General features: G+C 38.7%; 1 protein-coding gene across 10 annotated transcripts in view; it reads right to left on the bottom strand.

Moving 5' to 3' along the window:
- CTBP1 (C-terminal binding protein 1) overlaps positions 1–21,311 on the bottom strand; it is a 253,159-nt gene that overhangs the window by 2,674 nt on the left and 229,174 nt on the right. For 8 of the 10 annotated variants that reach the window (XM_082315830.1, XM_082315833.1, XM_082315832.1 and 5 more), the window contains 5 exons: positions 20,387–20,593; positions 14,325–14,539; positions 10,267–10,397; positions 7,938–8,065; positions 4,352–4,469 (listed from right to left, as the gene is read on the bottom strand). In XM_082315830.1, coding sequence (XP_082171956.1) covers positions 4,352–4,469; positions 7,938–8,065; positions 10,267–10,397; positions 14,325–14,539; positions 20,387–20,593 — 799 coding nt within the window. The remainder of the gene's footprint in view (positions 1–4,351; positions 4,470–7,937; positions 8,066–10,266; positions 10,398–14,324; positions 14,540–20,386; positions 20,594–21,311) is intronic. The other 2 variants (XM_082315834.1, XM_082315837.1) reach the window with 1 other exon arrangement.

The raw sequence follows: 21,311 nt of genomic DNA, 5'->3' as shown, positions 1-21,311 counted from the left end.
TCTTCTCATCAGAGTTCAACGCTGAATGCATCAGGGCATTTCACCCCGTTTCAGTAGCATCTTTTCTAAAGTAATGCATGTTTTGTGCTGCTCAGCCTAAGTTCCCTCAAACTGATCGAAAATTAGGGCAGAACTTATGCAAAACTCAGAGGAAGAATAAAGCTGGATGAAAGCACATTTCTTTCTTCTTATTTTTCTTCCATCACAGAAACATCATGGGAACTGCTTTTTGCAAACAGTGTGCCGGAGGGGCTCAGCATGGCTATCCGACATGGCACAGGGACGATGAAGATACCATACACTGGCCTGGTCATCATGGAAAGATCCCTACAAATCGTACCGCTGACTGTCATCTGGGAGGGATAACCAGTATGTGAAAGATCCCACCACCTGTAGGCCAGAACTTTGTTCCCAATTGTACACATATTTACAGGGTTTCTTATGCTAATTCCTTCTCCAGAGAGGTTCCTTAGAATTAATTTGCAGTTGCTAATGGAATTAGTTGCTTGTTTCAGTACCTCAATTTGAATCTTATTAATCAAATCTGCTTCAATTCCTATGAAAACTGTCAGACTGGGTATGGTTTTACTTATTCAAATCTAATTTCGAAACAGCTTCTCTGCTACTCTAGGTGCTTTGCAAAAAACACAACATGACATGACAGAAACTTCCATTTAAAAGCCCAACACAGCAACCGTTTCCAACACAGAGTCTCTACTTTCTAACAACATACTCCCTAAGCACCAACACACCAGAGCTGGGAGAAATCAAGGAGAGAGCAAATTCTGCAACTGCGTTTCCCTCAGGAAGAGAAGTCAGAGCCTCCCCTCATGGAAATGGACAGTGCTGGATCAGGAGCATTAACAGTTACCGTATGAGCACATTAAGCAGTTCAAACTACACATCTGTAATTCTCTTTTGACTCCAAAGATTCTTTCTGCATATAAAAATATTCCCCTTGGATATCAAGTTACAATAATTGGGATTCTCCCTGCAAGCACCTCTCCTCAGACACAGGCTTCCTACAGACCTTTAGTAACATCCAAAAGCCCTACAACTGGTTTTCTTGTCCTAAAGCTACACAGTGGCAGTACCCAAAATACAGATAACAAACCTCTCTACAGAAACTGTATTTTGCTTGACAACTCCTAACCCTATTTTGCCAATCATCAGTGTTGTTCAAATCATATCTCTGAAAGGAGAACGTAGAAACTCAACAGCCTCTACACATGGACGTTTTTATCCCACATAACCTTCCCTTATGTTGCTATCTATTGCTTTTCTATTCTTAACCAGCAAATACATTCCCTCCAGCACTTCATAAAGTTGCTCCCGATCTTCCTCCTCTCGCAGCAAGCTGAAACGTTTTCCAGGTAAAACGTCCACTGAATTTAATTTTTGTAGCAGCAGAAGCAAGAGATCAGTTACACCTCCATTGCTACTTCATCCTCTTCCTTCCCCTTCCCCCCCCCAGTCTCAATTTATGAAGAAAAATACAGTAGCCCTCTTTATTACAACTGAAAGGGAACTTTAATTTCTATGTTAATCTCCTGTATTTTTTGAACCACAGAAGCACCTTGAACTCACTATGTTAAGCTCTGTTCAAGAAACTGAGTCTGTCCCAAAAGAGCTTAAAAATTTAAGTGCATGCTTTTATCTTACATTACAGAATCTGAAAATCACCAGTGAAATACCTCCACATGAAATAACTCCTGAATTACCAACATTGAACTATTCTCATCCAAGTACCTCTTCAGTACCTGGATATTCTCATCTTCTACCTGTTAGAAGGCAGAAAGATATGTCAACGTGTCTATAAATTGCACAATCGGTGGTTACTGGCTGTCGGATTTCACTTTGCCTACAACCTGCACGCTCTGTGACGGAGGAAATGGCAGGGGGGTATTTAACAGGCAGCTCAGTAACAAATACACAGTAATAACACAAAAGCAGGGTACATTATGCTGCTTCACCAAGACTATTACAAATAGTTCCTTTTCAGGAATCTTTAATCTTTACTCATAGGAGAGGTCCCATTTGCTTGACCTTTTGTGTTGATAAGGCATCTTGCATTTCACATAGTAAATGGTTTTGTTTTCCACAGAATATGATATTCAGAAGATCTAGATTATATTCTGCTGATGAATGCTCAATGTTCTTTGCTTGCGATAATATCTGATAATTTAAGAGTTGTCCTACATCAAAATACAAGTAAATGGTATCTCCAGAATAAAATAGGCTCGTTCGTTTTAGTTCACCGAAAGAGCTATTTGCATTTTTTAACATATAAATTATTATCCCAGGTTTTATCTTCTAATGCAATTACATGACTATGATACAGTTATTAGCACATCTGAAACATCACACTGCCTGTGAAAGACTCCAGAACTCAGCTAGTTGAACATAATCTTGGATTGCAAAGAGAAGACAGAAAAATTTGTTTTGAACAATCAATTCAAATTCTGTACTTAATCCAGGCAGGAATTAAGCACCACCAACACTGCTACTGAACCCAAATTCTCCATAGAGACTGAGCTTCAAGTTCCGCATATTTTATACCGCACAAAATAATAACTGCCTTCACCCACACTCAAACGCTATTTTATCACCCCTCCAAAAAGAAGCTTTTAATATTTGTCATATGACTTCTTCCTCAAAATTCCCAAAATTAGTTTTATTTTGCATTTGAAAATAATTGTCAAGTCAAAATTCATTTATGAAGAATTTTCTTTATTGAAAAATCTGACTGAAACGATGTCTAAAAAAAGGCATTCAGCTCCATGCTTATCCTGCTTAAATTAAATACATATGGTCTTTACCTTGTAAATCATTAACTCCCAGAAGTTAAAATCCATTTCTAGCTGTGAAGCCTGCTTCTGCTGGACTTGTGACCCCCAAAATGAGAACAAACAACTGCATTTTATTTGGGCGTGCAACCCTGTTCCCAACTGCCATGACAGGGTTGGAGTCATTACCCCCTGTTCAGCAACACCTGCCTTTAAGCCTCAGTTGCATTCAGCTCTACCCCGAGTATTCCAAACGGAAGTCAATGAAACTACACGCTGTGTGGAAGAGAACACATGTGCTTGAACTTCTCATTTAAGCAGATAAAAACCCCCTTCTTCAGATGTTTAGGGCTACAGGTACTTTAAAAAAAAAATAAACATCTTGACGTGATGCGAGATATATGCACGTAGATCGAATCAAAGTTATTCTCCTTTGGTGCACGTACAGCAACTGATAAGGAGATTACAGCAGAGGGTGGTGATGCTCCCCCCTGTCATCTCTCCACCACTTTCTGATGAGACTGTTAGAAGTCATTGGGACATGAGAGCTTTGCTTCACTTCTCAGCATTGCACAGCTGGGTTCTCATATGGGGTAGTACAAAAAAAAAAAATCCTGTATCTATTAAAAGTATGGGGTAGCCCTCCTACAGCAGGACAAAGATGCATGAAGAAGGACAGCAGAAAGATCAGGACAAAGAGGTACAAAAAAATAATGCAAGTACTCCACTGTCCCTTCCCTCAAGGCATTGAGGGCAGCAGATGTCTGTAGCTTTCTCAGCCACTTTCATCCTACTTACGAGTAAATACCATACTGGAAGATAAAAAACTGCAGACGTTTTTCATAAATAAAAATTGTGTGAAGCTGGCTACTAGGAAAAATCTGCTGCTAGAACAGCTGCTAGGGACAAAGGGACAAAGGGACAGAGGAAGACTCTCAAGCAAAGTTACTAAGGAACATACATATTAGACGTAAAAAAATTGCCTCTTTCTATTAATTATTAAGAGCCGATTTCACAGTTGATTCACAATACATAGATTAAGTCCCTCAAATGCTTTTGGTTAAAAATTAAATGCGTAATGTAGAAAACATTATCTTAAACATATTTTCATAATCACAGCAGGCTATTCCACTGTATTCACTACTGAGTTATTTGTTCTCTTGTATGTCTGGAGGCCACAAAACCACGTAACAATAGTTTATTATTGAAAGTATTTCTGTAACCTACCGCTGTATCATTACCTTCAGCAAAAGGAACATAAACTTCCACTGCACTCACAGGAGATGACCAGAATTGTTTTACTTGAATATACAAAAAACTGTGTATTGTTCAGATATTACTAACCACACAAAAAAGGTAAGGAAAGGAAACATACTTACGCACTGCATGACTGACTTCAACTAGCAAAACAAGATTATTCTCCTGAATGCAACAGTTATGAAAACAATATAGCTGGGGCCTAATCCAACAACACTTCATTTATTAATAAGAAGGTCTTTTATTTATTCTTGAATACCTACCTCTGAATTAAGGAGGTATTTCTGTTACACCTGCAGCACGCTTACCTGTATGCAGCACCGTTAAGCTCTGGATGAACAACTCCGGGATCCATGCTGGCCCAATGTGTAGCTGCAGTCAAATGATCTTTGTTAACACAGTTTTTCAGACTGTCTGGAATACGACCTAGGATGAAGCGAGGGAGAGGAAATAAAACCCCATAAAGATTGTATGCCTTATGCTCTTAATGTATCTATGTTAAAAATAGTTACAAATATTTGCATATTTAAAACAATACATAAAATCACACTAAGAGGTTATTTTTCATCCTCACTGTTCCCCTTTCGTCTGGGACTTAGTTAATAATGGTTAAAATGCTCTGCATAATTTTTATTTCTTGGTCTCTCTTTGCCTTTTGGATACAGGGTCTCAATAAAACCATAATCAACAAGATTCATGCTTTCCAAGAAGCTAAAACTTGAATATAGAGCATGGCCACCACTCAAATTCAGTGATGTAGCCTCCTGCTCTCTGTTACTTCACTTTCCTCCTTTTCCCTCCACACCTAACAGCGATATAAACGCTTATTGAAGAATGTAGGATTCTGAACGGAATTTTGCCATAAACCTGAATATGACTGACACTTTTTTCCTGTCCTCCTGATCTTCCCCTTTATCTCAATTGCTCCTCACATTTATTTACTATAATGTGTTAATCCTCAGCCATCTCTCTCATTCCTACAAAAAATGAAAATACACCAGAAAACTCCCTTTTTCATTTCTTCATAACTTTTGCTTAACCTCTGAAGTATAACTGAAGTTTTTAGACACAGATACTGGAAAATCTGGCAACTTGATTCAGCACATATGGGACAAGCCTCTGACTGTCTTCTGCAGAACTAGCTCCAGCCCTGCAAAAAATGACATGAGCAGATACAATACACATTTTCTTCATGGCAACAGGAATATTTCCACCTGTTTCAATGGGAGATCAATTTGAGCGTGTGTTTTTTCTGACACCTGTTTTAAAGTATCCTTTCTAAAGTTTAATCTTACTGTGCATTTGCACACACAGGAGTAGAAAGAGCTGAGTTTGAGTCTACCTCTGCCACTGTTGGCAACAGTACTCCAGAAACGCTTTCAAAAACTGACCATGCTCCATCATTAAAGAATTCAGGCTTTCTGTCTGCAGCTTCCTACTGGAAATTTGATTAAGGACTTCACTACTCTTTGCCTGCTCTTTCTATCCATCAGCCTGGCCGCAATGGGGCTGTAAAAAAGTCTTTTCACAGAATTGCTTTTTGTTTAGTGGATGCTATCAAATATTTGTTACTCCATGACTTGTACTTATGTCACTAAAACTTCCCACGTCTCCTATGCACAAGCCAAAAGGGCTTCTTAGTTCAATATCAGACAAGATGAGGTACACACCCCATTATGGGTGAATTCCTAACATTCTCCTGATTAGAAATCATCTAAATTTAGCTGAAATATACATCTATCTAAACTTCTGCCAAAACTGTCCATAAATTTAAAGAGTATCTTTCTTCTTCTGATGTTTATCCTTCTCAAGTATTCTTAAAGTGCAATCATGTCTTCCTCCTTGCCCCTCTCATTCTTCACTTCGCTAACTTCTGCAGGCATGTTCTACTAGTCTCCCCTTACAAAACAGTATGTATTTATTTTAAACTTATTTCAGAATGATCTTTTCAATTGCTATGCTCGCCTTCCCATTTCTTCCATTACTGTTTTCAGTGGTCCTCCTTATTTAATACTTTGAATGTTTTGATGTTCAAAAATACGTTTAAAGATATTTTATCTCCGCTTATCGTTTTTATTTTATACATCAGAAAGTCATTGACTTTTTGGGAACAGCAGAACCACTTAACATCTTTATCGTCAGATGGTAGTCATAGCCTGCATTCCTTCACTGCACACCTTTTTCCAATTAGTTTCTCTTTCTACACCCTCTCTCCTCTGTGTTCCCCTACAGCTTTCACATATCCAGCTTTATCCCACACTTCCTCTACCTTTCCTACATTTGTTTCTCTGCAATTCAATGTCATTCTCACCTCCCTAATGTTGGCCTCAGTTTGATCTTACTACAAACCATGTGCAAACACTGAAGTGCTGACAGCTTCAATACAAATCAATGATTTAGACCGCTGATAGCACAATCATACACTTTCAGAAAATATAGGTCTGTTGTCCCAGGCACATATGTTTGGGCTATTGCACAATACTTAACATAAAACTAGCTCCGTTATAGCTGACTCTTACTCCGTTTTCAGATCTAAGCCTATTAATGCTTATTTGCACATCGATCAGCCCCCAAGTAGGTATCGTATGCTGGTTTGTATAATCTCTCCCAGAGCTATTTGGGAGCAGGCAATAGTTACACAATGACTTAATGAATGTACTAGTAGAGTTCTTCTGGAGTATAAGCACAAGGGCCAAATCCAGCAAAGGGATGGTCGGACTCTTTAGGTTACCTCTAAAACAGAGAGAAATAGTCCTGTAAAGGGCAATTCAGATCAGGAGTTTAAGAGGTGCCTTTAATCACCATCCAGAGGAGAATCTTCTTTCTGCACAGGCTATAAATGAAACGAAATTGCCCAGACTCTTTAGGCACAAGATACAGGGAAGGCTACTGCTAGTGCTTTTTGTATAGCAGAGCAATGTGTTGGCACTGAGCTACTCTCAAGGTGACACAGATGGCCCTTCATGTCTGCAGAGCATTCAGTCTATATTGCCAAGGGGGAAACAGCAAAGTCCTACTAAAGAGAGAACATTAGTGCTTAATGAATCATTTTCCAGTATGAAAATCCTTCCTTTTATTTTAGGCTACAAGGGATTCAAACCAATGCCAAATGGCTCACTCTTCTCATTTTATTTATTAGCAGTGCATGTTCAAGACATAACTGTTTTCTCTTATGTGAACAGTTTACAATTACACGGTAGTTATGTAACACAGACTTTGCCCTTTAAAATGCCAGACTTCTTTAGCAATGCTTTAAAGAGAGGAACATCTGGAGTAGAGTACCCTCCCAACAAAATACCAAAAACTTTGTTTTGTCGTAGAGAATGAGCTGTTGAGGTTTGAGCATTACTAGGAACAGCGTGAAGCTCTAGATGCTTTATCTCTGAACATTACAGCCTGAAAGACACTGAAACTCCAGACTGTCCTCCAAGACAAATTTGGATGAACTCTGGAAAATACAAAGGAGCCAAAAAGAGAAGAACAAAGGAAAGAGAACTGCTCATGACAAGTATAAGTGGGCATCTAGGAAAACCTATGAAAGACACCAGCAATATCTGGATGACTTGCAGTCAAATCCATCAAATGGGTAATATTTACAAGCAACAACAAAAAAAACCCTGGATTTTTCACATATAGGTACATTTCTGTTATATGGAAAAAGTACTTATTTTGCAGTGCCTGCCTTCTCCTTGTAATTGAAATAAACCTCCAAAATGATCTGTTCCAGTTCTGAGAACAGACTTAGTGGGTATTTGCTAGTTTCTATGTTCCAAATATTAGAAGTGGTAAATAAAACCTAAGGCTGGTTCTTTTCAGCATCTTTCAAGGTTGAAGAATGAAAAAGGTTGTTAAAAAGAAATACGCAGTGAAGGAGCTAATAAGGTGAGTTAGTACCTGTGATTGCCCTTCGGATCTCTCGTGCTGCTTCCTCCCGCATCTCAATTGAGGCTTGTTCACTATACCAGGCTGCATGTGGGGTACAGATCAGGTTTGGTGCATCCTTCAAGGGGCCCTGACTAAAGCTAAATGAAGATTTAAAACAAGATCAAACGACAAAAAATATTGGGGGGGGGGGGGGGGGAGGGGGAGGGGAGATCCAGATGGATTTGTACATACACAGATTAATTTTTACAACAGAAAAGAATTGCATTTCTATTCCTTGTTGGGTTTGTTTTTAGTTCTGTCAGTTAATTTAATACACTATTCCTGGTATAAATAAGCAACAATCACCTCTCATAGACACAAAGGGTAGAACCTAAGTATAGTAGCAACATTAGCTTCTGTCCAATGCACTTATTGCTAACTACAGCCACTGCCACTGCAGTTCTGGTGCAGAAATGCATAAAGCAAGACCCAAATCAAGTCAGCATGTCATTCCATTTGTCCGTTTCATCACAGTTTTACTGCATGAGCCAACGAAGCTCTGTTCTCTCAAGAGTCACTGTCAATGTGACAGTAAGTCACTTAAAAAAAAAAAAAATCTTACAATTATTTCCAAATAAGAAGTGTGTTCAAAAGCAGCCTCAACTTTTTTTTTTTTTTATAATTCAATGGGTTTTTTCCTGTTTTTTAAACTATTTTTTCTTTCCTGTTCCTTTATAGAAACTCCACAGAAAGAAGGAAATTTACTTTACAGATTGATTTTTCAGGGAAAGCAATGAATCTGTGTAAAAGTGCTATCACAGATACAGAGTAAAGAAACAGAAAATAATGGAAACTTGCTCCTCCTATTTATTTCCAGTTTTAATAATATTACAGTCAACTGTAACAACAGGAGAACAAATATTTTAAGACAAAAGCGTGCTTTCAGAGTTGGTCATAATTCATAAAATGATAGATTTCATCTGTAGTTCAATAAACATCAGAATATCTGGCAAAACTCTTGAATGAAGAGTTGCATGCTGCGATCAGATAGACATGCAGCACTGAAGCCAAAGGAAATTGTGGCTGTAATCCTGCAACTGAATCTCTGCAGATGGCATCTCCATGCAGTAAATGGGGCTTCCTATAGGTGCAAAGGTCTGCTTGTGCAGATCTGAGATCTGAATTGGGAAGAATGTATGTAGCTGAAAGTCCCTTGAGCCGTTAGACTCTGGCTTTGCACAGCACTACTGCATTGTAATGACTACATTTAGAAGTAAATGAATGCAGGGTATGCATAAATAAAATTAAATATTTGTGACGTGGCATTGTGTCTCCGTAGATATAAAAATCCTACCTAAAAGGATACTATTCTATTTCTTTAAAGCTTCCATTCCCCCCGCAAGCTGATATGAGAGAGGAGACTGTCCTCTCTCCAGACTTTACAACCTGCCCTCAAGTCCTGAATCTGTTCCTCTTCAAAAACTTATGTGCATTGTTCCAGTTAAAATTAACATTTCTCCCTGCCCAGACTGAACAACTGAAAAAGGCTTGTCACATACAAGCACTAAGCTAGAGCAGTCTATTCTCATAACTCTAACTCAGAAGTCAGGCTCAAGACTCAAGGACATATCAAATAGGCTTGTTTCTGATTAGGAGTGCTGATATCATAATAGCAATGCCACTTTGGGGAATGCTACATTTCTGCCTAAAATGCTGGACTTCTCAGTGTCGTTCAAAAACTAAGGCTTGTGCTACCAGCTCTGCTAATGACAGCAGAGTTACTACTCCCCTGGTAAAGGGTAAAACAAAACAAAACCTGCACTCTGACCACCTTCCTTATCTTAACTTTTTTTGCAACCTGTTACATTTACGGTTTTCCTGCAGAGGCAATCTGGACAAAAGTATGTCTTCTCCTCCAGAAAGGTGTCATAAAGTAGTTATTTCTCACACCAGATCTCAACTCTTTGCCTTCTGAAAGAGTCTGTTCAGACATCAACATTAGTTGCCTCCAGAGTCACATCAATGATAAAGGAGCACTCCCCTCAAAGCCATGACACAAAGCCATGCCCAGGATTTGAACCCAAGTCCCTGCTACTTCTACGAAACAAACCCATTGGACTTTTTTTTTTTAAGGAATTAAATCTTGGATGTCACTTTTTTCACTTCTGACCACATACACAAGCTCCATCTACATTAGCATTAGTCCAGTGCTGCACAGATTCATGTTGCTTTACTAAGGAGTATTTAGCTACCAAATGAAGGGAAAACTCAATTTACTTGTTGCTGTTGATTGTATCATGCACTAAGACTTAAAAATAAGAAAGTGAACAAAATAAAAAGAAAAGAAAAGGAAAAGCACCTGAATGGTTCTGACTCATGTACATCTAAGGCTGCCCCTCGTATCCTTCCTTCCTTCAGGGCCTGTGCAAGTGCTTTTTCGTCTACTAACCCACCTCGAGCTGTGTTGACCAGGAAAGCCCCTTGTCTCATCTAGGGAAAGTTAAAAACAAGAATGATGAAATAAAAATAAATGAAATAAAATCGTTGTGGCATTATTTTTTACTCAAAAGAAGCATCCATTACAACAAAGGCTATTCAGCTGATTTAACCTGTAACAGTTGTCTTCCCTTTCCATTGGAAAGTACCACAAAATGTGATGCTTCTAACATAAAATGCTATTTCACAGCACTTAATAACCTTTTGTTTCTTGTAAGTAGTGTCTTTTAATAGAAGCGTTGTTTCAGATATTGTGCAGTAACATGATCAAAAGATACAACTGTGCATATGAAAGTGACAGATCATTTTATGCCTTTTTCTTTCACTGTGAAATCGCATGAGACAGAAACTACAGCACATTCTTAAACAAATTCATATTTTGTGGTTTTCAACTTTCACACAAACAAAAGCCTGCATGAATTTTTCAGAAAAATCAATGCTTTTGGATTTTCAAACACTTTTCCCTTTAGTTGCCAAAACACAGTAGATCTATGTTTTATTTATTTTTGTTACTTCAGCTTCCTCCTCCCTGTGAGACTTTTCAAATAAAGGTCTAAAGAATTCTTACATTATTCAATTAAAAGGCATGAAAATGAATTTGGTTGAGAACGCTGTGTGCCCAGGAGAGAAGCTGTGCTGTGCATTGTGCAGATTAGCATTGTAGATGACACTGTGTGGGGAGAACTACAAGAATTTACACCATAGTATATCCACAACTTGAAAACAAAGTGGCGGGTTAAATAAGAGAGATGGTACAGAAAAAAAATAAATTACTATATCCTGCTTCCAGCCACCCTAATACTTCATCTTTTACCAGATGTCTCAACCACAGCTTCTGATCTCAGAAGCATTTCTGTGCATGAAGCTAAGCATATGAAGAGCAGGAATCATGGTGAAGATGAATGATAAAAATCTCATTTTGTACTGACTCCATCTCTCACCAGAAGAACAAGAAAACCCCAACATTTTGACACCGAGTCAACTACTTGAAACCTACACATCAAACTAAAGCTTATGTAAATGGATCCTTACTCAGAAAGACTGATTAGAAATGCCAAATTCATGAACAACAAGGACGTTTGGATGAAAGTCAGCTATGAGAATTTTTTTTACATGAGATCATAGGAAATATTAAACAATTAACATGCATATGCTCGCAGTAAGGTTATAAGAAAAAAAACCACCATATTTTACTGGCCAGCTCACTAGGTTTAGTATGGCCCTGCCTCTATTTGCAGACTTTTGGGCTTACAGGAGAACCATCTATTGGTCTGTATAGTAAAACCAAAGTCCACTTACAGGAGCAGACCTAAGGGATACTTCTTTCAGTTTTACGTAATTAACTTGGGAATTAGAACACTGAAGAAATGGCGGCATGATTTTAAGTTGGTCTAGTGACAACAAGACGTTCCTGATGGGAACCATCACTGCATCTCTGCTACTTAAGTCAGCTGTGAGAACCAGACCAAAAGTAGCACAGGAGGGCCCACCCAAGTGACAACCAGACCTGCTGCGCAGACATGCCATATAGGCTCGTGGGAGCTCATACACCCTTCCTACTTCTGTGCTCTTGCAAATAGATAATTTGAGTTTTAAGTATGGCTTACCGTATTTATATGTCTTTAGAAGGACCTGAAAATTTTAACCAAAGTGAACCCTGCTAAAATTTTCTGTCCAATCTTAATAACCTTGCTTGAGCTTTCATTTCAGGACTATTTACAAAACTCTAAAGCTAGTACTAAGACAAGTCCAAATCACACAGAACATGGCTGCATAAATGCATTCTATTGGGAATGAATTATGGGACTCATGATAAACTATAAGGGTGGATGATGCAGCTGGAGATGACCCTTAACAATGGGTGGAAGCTTGAAACAGCTTCACAGCCAGAACTGCTGGCAGCTGTTAAATTCACCTCCACTCAACATGCATAGCTGCTTTAAAAATGTACTGCGTTTAAATTGCAGCATCTTTTTCTCAAATCTGTAAAACTAAAGATGACCGCAGCTTCTCTTAAGAGCACTTGATTACCATGGGTTCAATAAACACAAGCTTGAAACACTTCTCTGAGCTACACTGGGTCTACAAGGCCAAGCACGATGGCCAGGCAGAATGCTGACTAATTAAAGGGAAAAGCTGCTGAGAGAGAAGACTGACACCAAATTTTCAAAGACATTTTAAGATTATGTAATTTCAGATTCTAAATAAAAACTCAGGGTGAGACTTTAGTGAAATGAGATGCACCATACTTCTCTGTACTTTGTTTAAAAACTGGTTGTCACGTGAGCATGCAGTATTGGACAAAAGTGGCATGCAAAGCTCTCTCAAAATTTTAGGCCAACTCTTAACATCTGTCAGCCCAAAAAAACTATTCTGCTCTTTTTGATACATATTCAGAAGATCTGCTCTATGCAACCTAAGCAGTCAGGGGTGCTACAGTTTTATGATTTTCACATCAGCTGTTACAATACAGACTGCTTCATCCAAACTTTTATCCAAAGGCAGAACTATCTTTTAACATTTTAATCCTTGCTTTAATCACGAAGGATAAGAAATAGCAAGATAAATGCTTATGACATCCTTTCCAGTACAGGCTTTATTATACGCATTTCATCTCAGATGGTATCACTCAGTTTTAACCTGTTTTGTTTTGCTTGTTTCTCTGATTAATGCACTAAGCCCTCTCCAAAGCTCATTGCATTTATCCACCTCCACTTAAAATCTTCCTGTGACACACTGTGGCCAAAGTTTCATAGATCCACTGTATAATGAGTGACCACCTCCAGACAGTCCCACTGAATTCCATGTGATTCTGTTTGGGTCTAATGTCTGCTTGTAGAGATATCTAAACATGTAATAACCATTAAATGTACCTGAGCACACAACAGAAGAGAACGTTCAGGGCAGGGTGACAGAGCTCTGGTTTTTTTCCTTAATTTTTTAGAGTTTTAAATCCCAAACCCTGATTTTGTGTTGGGATGGATCTGCAAAATCCCTAAACTGTCAAATCAAGAAGTGTGTTATATTGTCGATTTTCTGCCATAATCCTACTTGACTGTGGAACATGTTCAGTAATTACTTCAGTTCTCCTAAAGTTCCAGAGTAGTAGGTGCAAACTATTTCTCAGAAGCCAAGCAATGATTTTACTGCAAAAGAGTGCTACTGGCATTGTTACCAACACATACAAACACTACATATATAAAGAACAGCAAAATCAACTATTACATCTTATCTTTCCTGTACGCTATCTACATTCTCACATCTCAACATTGTATTTCTTTCTGTTACCTGCACTGAGGTTGGAGTCAGAAGCTAGACATTTAATGAAAAAGCTTACTATCAGATTAGTCAATAATGGAGCAGTTATTACACCTAGATTTTGAAATTATTTTAATATTACCTAAAACTTTAGGGAGAGGTTAGTACTAATTCCAAGAAACATTGTTTTTCCAAATAATGCAATGCTGTAAATGCGATCCATCCATGAAGCGCTCTGCAAGCATCAGGACTGAGCACAGGGGGGAGCCATTTAGTCATAATCCTTAAATTGCATCTAAAGAACTCAAACTGAGGAACAAGGGTGAAAGGCAGAATTGCTACCTGAAATTACACAGGTGAAGGAAGTAGCTACTAGAAGACATAGAAAAAATGCTTTTACATAAACGCAACTTTATTAAATCTGAGCAACGTTAAGAAGAGCAAATTATTTCCACAAATGCAATGTTACTGAGCAAAAAAGACAATAAAAGCAACAATACATAAGCCACCAGCTATTTCCTAATCAGTTATAAACCTGCTTGATCTCGAAGCAGCAAAAGGGAAAAATTTCTTTCAAATGAGAATCTGCCTGTTTACATAAACAAACGCTACACAGTGTCAGCCACCAGCACCGGTGTGGAGGGCACCCACAGAGATTATTACCTGCTTTATGGTGAAGTCATTAATAAGATGATGATTGTGTTCATTCAAGTTGCAGTGCAGGGTAACACAGTCACTGTGGAACAGCAGGTCCTGCAAAGTGCTCACCCGCTGCAGTCCCAGAGCACGCTCCATGCCATCTGAGAGGTATGGGTCATAGAAAATCACACTGAAGCCAAAGGCTTTGGCACGTAGTGCTACTGCTTGCCCAACACGCCCTAGAACAAGACAAACATGCAATGAGAACAGATGTGAAGCAGCTAGTGTAAGGCAGCCTCCTCCTTTCTATTGCAAATGCTTGTACCAAACCATACTGTTTTGTACAGCGACTGGAAGAGGATAAAAAAGAGGCGGCTCCCATCCCACTTGAAATCATTGCTAAGATCAGAAATGTTACATCGGGGCTGTTTCACATTGCCTTACTCAAAACAAAGCAGGAGGCTTGCACCTTTTGCAACTGTAGATCTGAAATGCCAGAAGATGTCACATAATCTGCAATAATCTGTGTAATACAAGGGCTTGCCTGCTGGGCCCGTTTATGGTAAAACACTACCGCTTGTGAACACATCCTGCCAAGGACTTATTCTTACCCATGTCGGACCAGCTGGCTTTAATAAAAAGCTATAAAATTAATCCTTAAAAATGGATGCAATAAAAGATAATTTGTTTAATCTGAAGCTCAACCATTCTCAATGCACGGAATCTCCTTTCTGAACTAGTGTTTTCTTTCATTTTGAGTAACATCCTTTCAGCATTAAAGTACCAACAAGAATCCTGTCATCTAAGGCTTTAAAGAATTTTGTATCCATCTACATAAATGATGAAAAAATACAGTCTATCTTATTGCACGTAGTTAAGAAGAGTGTGCTACCATTTGGTATTCACATTGACCTTAGCTTTTTACTGTTCCACTTCCCTTACTGTCATATTTCAGAGTTGTGCCCGATATCGCTGTTTGGGCATGACTCCATGCCACACATACCAGGAGGCCTGCGTTTCCCTTTGACACACTACCAGTAAAACACAGAGAAAAAAAGTGAGTGAGAACATCTAGTGAGTAAGGGTATTTTGAAGAACGAGAACTAACACATTTTTCAGGTTAGAAGACTACACCCTAGATATTCACGTTAGAGTATTACACATGTTAGATAAAGACATTTCAAAAGCATCACTAGACACACCATAATAATCATGTCTCATTTTTAAAAAAAAAGTCAACAGGTTTTCTTTTGTAACATCTGAGCTTGTTCAAAAAAAGCATCAAATTAACACAGGGAAATCCCATCTCTTTCCAATTGTGCTTGAAGGGATTTCCCTCTGCTTTTCAGTTTCTCTTTGAATAAACTTAAGAAGCCGCAGAAAGAAAGGTTTTTTGTTGATCATTTAACCTGAACACAGCAATTCTGCAGCGCTTAGTGACAGATGTGCCTGGAATATTAAACAGTATGTCAATCTGATGGGGGCTGTCTGCTTTTCTTTGGGGACACCAAGTTAAAATACTCCTCAAAATATTTTCTTTCAATACTTGCATACATGTAATTTGTTTGCTTTCCAAGCTGTTTTTTATAAACTTGAATTAGACAATTTGCAGCACAAATGCTGTATTATTTTCAAATTTTGGCATGTTCACAGCTCAAGGAACCAGTCACACAACTGTAAACAACTTTTTTTTTTTTTTTTTTAAACGAAGCATATCGCTTTTACTCCAGCTCCATTCATTTTCACATGCAACATTCTGTCATCTGTTCTTTTTTACACTCTTTACAACACTAATACCTGAGGGGATTCACAACAGTGAAATCTCTTACAACAGACTCTCCAGTTAAAGCTACGCTTTCTATTCATTGCAACCAGGCTAATAAACCAAAGCCTTCTTCAATGTGTGCAAAGTTTCCTTCTGAAACACTTGGGAATTACATGCGTGTACTTCTAGCCAGAATTGTCCCATTACAATTATTTTATGGGATAACTCTTCTGCAATTGACAATTTGTATTTAGTCTCAGTCATCAGACAAATACAAAGGCAGACACGTAATTTGCCAATTCTTTTCAAACTACAGTCCGACAATATAGTACAACCACAAACCTATGACGGTTTTTTCCTTTCCTGAAAAACTGCTATTATAGAAGACTCTCCTGGGTATGAGGGGTGGCTCAAAACCTACCTCAGCATATCAAGAACAGAGCAGCACACAAAGCATCCCACCTTCGGGACAACTCTATATTAAAAGCCTATACGATTGCTATGAATATTCATGGTTGCTTCCAGGGAAGGCAAATTCTAAAGTGCAAAATATCAAAGGAACTTCTTGTGGGAAGAATGCAGAAAATGCATGTTGCATACAATTGCAAAAAAAAGCAGAAAGCAACAAAAGCCTGTTTTAGAAACTAGAGATTTATATAAAGCTCTAGCAAAGTCCATGCCTCATTTCAGTGACACCAGAAGGATGGAGAGACTCATCAAAAATGCCTGGGTCTTCCGTTACACTCTGACCCACCTACTCCCCCCAAGTCTCCCAGTTTGTAGGTGTCTCTGACCTTGACCTTGCCAGTGACCTGATTTGAGTGTGACAGGATAGTAGCTGCAGTTATCAGTGACCCCTGCCCAGCCCCTGGGCAGAGAATCAGCATCCTATGCTGGTATTACCAAGTTTTATAAAATGCCCTTGATACCGTGGAAATGTCGATGACCTGCCTGCAGACTTCCGTGGAAAGAAAAAGTGCTTTCACTTAGCAGATCTTTCCTGTCTATGCAACACTAGTGGAGAATCTGGGTAATTTTTCCTCCCTCTTGGAGAACTCCGAGATGTGGAGAGTGCCATTCTGTTACATTTCCTGCTGAGCACATTAAGAGAGCTAGCAGGACTGCGAAGGGTACATCATTTATGGCACGGTAATACCACCCCAACTCTTAAGCCTTAATATTGTCTGATAGTGCAGATCAGTACTCTGGCCAACATCTAGTCAGGACCATGGGACTGCTGAAAGAATATAGCAAGTGAGGAAAGACAAAGTGAGTGATGACTTTCATTATGATGCGGAGATGAATTTATCTGGAGGAATTTCACCTCTCTTGAGTGAGGAAATGCATTAGCTATTAGTCATCAGCATTTGTAACTGGGAAGGAAGAGGAAGGGAGTGTGACTTCACTGCCTTCACTGCTGTAAAATTATCATTACAGCAGAACCAGGTCCAGCTACCTATTCATCCAAGTACTTACATGCTGCTGCTCATAAATATTCTCCTTTTTAAAAAAAAAAATGAAATGTCTAGATATAAGGTGAAAAGGTAGCTTTTTTTATTTTTAAATGCCGGGCTTACTATCCAAGCTTGTGATGCATCACTTGAAATATAGGACACTGGATAGTAATAAAGATTAAAAGCAACAAAGACAGCTGTTTAATGATGTGATATTATTATTTATGTAAGGCTCAAAGAATCACACACTTCATAAAGACAGAAAGAAACACAGGCTCTGCCCTAAGGAGCTCGGGCTAACAAAACAACAAAACAATGACGGATGGTATCCAACAAGCACATGAAGGAGGCATTATGCTGTTGAGTCGCTGCTTATCTTCAAGCTCAATACAAGCAGAGGATGAGAGATTGGGTTAACTTTAAAGGAGGAGCACGGAACAATAGGATTAAGTGGGACAGACCAAGTGTCAAAGCAGGAATATGCATGAGAGGAGGCAAAGAAAAGAAAGTGGGTGATGGAAAGGAAAAGGCAAGTGAGTCACGAAACTTGGCTAGACCAGTGGATAAGGAAGTGACATAGTCATTCCCTAGCACAGAGATAGGCAAGAGCTAGGGTGTTTCTCTTTGGCAAAACAAGAGAAAAGCCCAGGAACAGATGTGAAGAAGGTCTGGAGTTCGCTGTTGCAGCAGCAAAGTGATAAATTGAAGCAACCCGCTGCTGAAGAGACCACAAGTTTAAGACAAGAATAGAGAAACATAGCTGTGGTTGAGATATGCGACAATCTTAGAGGCACATTAACGAGAAAGGACAGGAACAGTAATACTACACAAAACTAGAGAAAAGAAGGACTTAGTAACACATGATGAGAATTGTTTGGTTTGTGTGCAATACATTCACTTCATAGCCTCTTAGTGGTTCGTCACTTCTGACACTGACATGTCTAAATAATAAAACAATAAATCAAGGCAAAACTACAGACGTGGGAAGAGGCCACTGGTAGAGGCAACAGTCTTTTGAAGGTGGTTGTAAATACACATTTCAGTCTGAAACTAGAGATAGGTAGCCTCTTGCAGTGATCTGTAATAGAAAACAGCATATATCACAGCCTAAGTGCCTGAAGTCTCAAATATAAAGTCCAGTATGGCCCGATTTCCCTATCTTCTAAGACTACATTTTTATTCTTCATTAATACATAGCTACATAGGAGTTTGTTAGAACAGGTCAGAATCAAAATGTTGTGCCTATTCACATACATGCACAAAAAGAAACAGTGGAAAATTTCAAAACTGACTTTAAAACTTAATTTTTCTTGAAATTGTGAATATTATATTGTAGGAAAAGAAACAGGAACACTAAAAGGCTAGAGAAAATGACTGGTTAATAACTGTAACAGATGTGCACCTTTAAAATCAAATTTTACTGGACTTTTAATATCTCAGGCACACAAAAGGCCTGTTTTTTAGAACTAAAAACAAACTAGTGTTTTACTTAGCTTTACACTCATATTAGGAATCTGATTATCCATTTATTTCTCCATACTTTTCAGTCATTCACAGGAAAAACACCACACACAGAATTCACTTAAGGAAGTCAATAATGAATGACATTTTTTCCTAATCTCAGTCTGGAATTTGTGCAATACAAAAAATGCAATGGCAAGAGGACGAGTATCTCCGGCAAATATGCACGTAGCACGTGAGTCAAGGCTTAAGTTTCAAAAACTAGGTACGCATTTCCATTTTTAAAACAGTGCAGGTGATTGTCTATTATTCATGTACAGATGCTGTGACTGTGAGTGCAACAATCATTGTGTGTTTAAATGAGGTGCATAATTACGTGGGTACAGGTTTTAGAAAGCAACTTCTTGACTAACTTCTTGAAAGTCGTATTTTAAAGGCAATTCTTTGACTGTGAAGATGTTTCTGGTGTGTTGCATGCTCATTTAAATAAATACTGTGTAACACCAGGCTATATTCAGCTTCCAAAAGTAGGAGCTCGTGGCTTTAGTTATTTGACAGCAATGTGTAACCGGAACAGTCATTTAAGTATGATGCCTTGTTGTCAAAATCATATTATTAATTCCTGTGGATGAATATCACAACAATTACATCCACAATCTATCAGACCTTTGATAAGACAAGCACATGACTGAATAATTTTTATATAGAAACTGGCGTGCTTGTTTTTCTTCTCTACTTCCGTAACAGACAGTAATTAATTCATCTCAAGCAAGCCTGTCCATCTGTTAGATGCTGAAACACATTTAGGGCCATTCAGAGAGGTAAGTAGGTGATTTTATTAGGTCTGGAAACATTTCAAACTTTCTTGCATATATTTTTCCTCTCATTTGAGCTGAAATACAATTTCAGATGCAGCTCAACCAAATGCACGAAATAACTGCTCTGCAGGCTGTTACTGCAGCAAAGACTTTTCAAATATGTTAAAAACAGTAACAGGAAAAAAGCACAAACAGAACCAGATATGACAACGGATGAGAAATGCAATGTATACATGTGACACCGGGTTGAAGGAGCAGGATTTTTGTCCTGGAAAAGGGAAGTGATGGTGTTTCCTGCTCTTACAACCAGCGTGCCTGACACCAGGCAATACGGCAACAGAAAAGATGTACAGAAACTGAAAGAATTGAGGGAATAGCAGCCACAAAATAAGTTTTCTGAGGGAAAAAGTAATGTCGAAGGGGAAAACATCTGAGACATATACACACCAGGAATAAAGTGGTATTATATTGAATGCTTGACACGGAAAGGAGTGAATCAAGTGTTCCATTTTTATAGCTCACATCTTCATAATTTTTTTAAAGCAACAGAGAGCGAGGAATATTAAGCCAGCTCTCAAGGCAACATACCTAATCCAATAATGCCCAAGGTCTCCCCTCTGATCCTGGCAGCTCCAGAAGCCACTTCCCGAATCTGTTCGACGCTTTGTACTCTCGTGCCTTCTCGCAAAGCCTGGTGCAGCCAGGTGGTTCGCCTGTACAGGTTCAGAATGTGGCACATGGTAGAATCTGCTGTTTCTTCTACTGAGGCAGCTGGCACATTACACACTGCGATCCCTGCAAAGAATGGGGGGAAAAGATACCAGTTGCCAAACGTTTCTTACTTTTTCCCATTTAACAACAATTCAGGAGCATGATGTTTAAATTTACAGATATTTCAACACCTGTTTTGCACAAATACTGTTTCTGACTGTAATGGCAGACAGAATACTTGACATAATAGTTGATAAGTATGTGCAAACATATTTTTTCTGATTTTTTTTATTACTATTTATTGTGTTTGCATACTGAGGCAAACAGTAAATGGACGACGGAAACCACAAAAGGAAAATACTGAAGGTGTCAGCATAGAATACAAGTCTTGGTAAGCGCTTTACGTGGAGGCTGAGCTAGGTGTTTTGAATAGCAAAGAGAAATCTGCCTTGCTCTCAACAGTGCGGTTAACGATCATTGTTTAGATTTAATCGCATGAGTTAGCTTTCCACCACTGAGCAGATTCCCTCCCAAAAGCTATCTATACAAGTTGTAAAAAAGATAAAATAATTTGTAACGACAGCAACTCTTATAAAGCCCTCACAGAACGACTATTCGTATTTCCAATTCATGTATGGGTAATCATGACACAGGGAGGGACAATGTATTTCATGTTGCACACGGGTTTGTAGAAGTATGACAAACAGAATCCAAGTCCCTTCCTGGTCCCTCAAATTAAAGAGAGAACCCAGCTAATTGTCAACAGGGAAATACGAAATCTGCTTCTGCATGGCATGTAAAG

The sequence above is a fragment of the Platalea leucorodia genome (assembly GCF_965183815.1).
Source record: "Platalea leucorodia genome assembly, chromosome: 6".
NCBI classification, from domain to species: domain Eukaryota; kingdom Metazoa; phylum Chordata; class Aves; order Pelecaniformes; family Threskiornithidae; genus Platalea; species Platalea leucorodia.
Note: the sequence above shows the minus strand (reverse complement) of the source record. Positions and strands in the feature narration are given on the sequence as shown.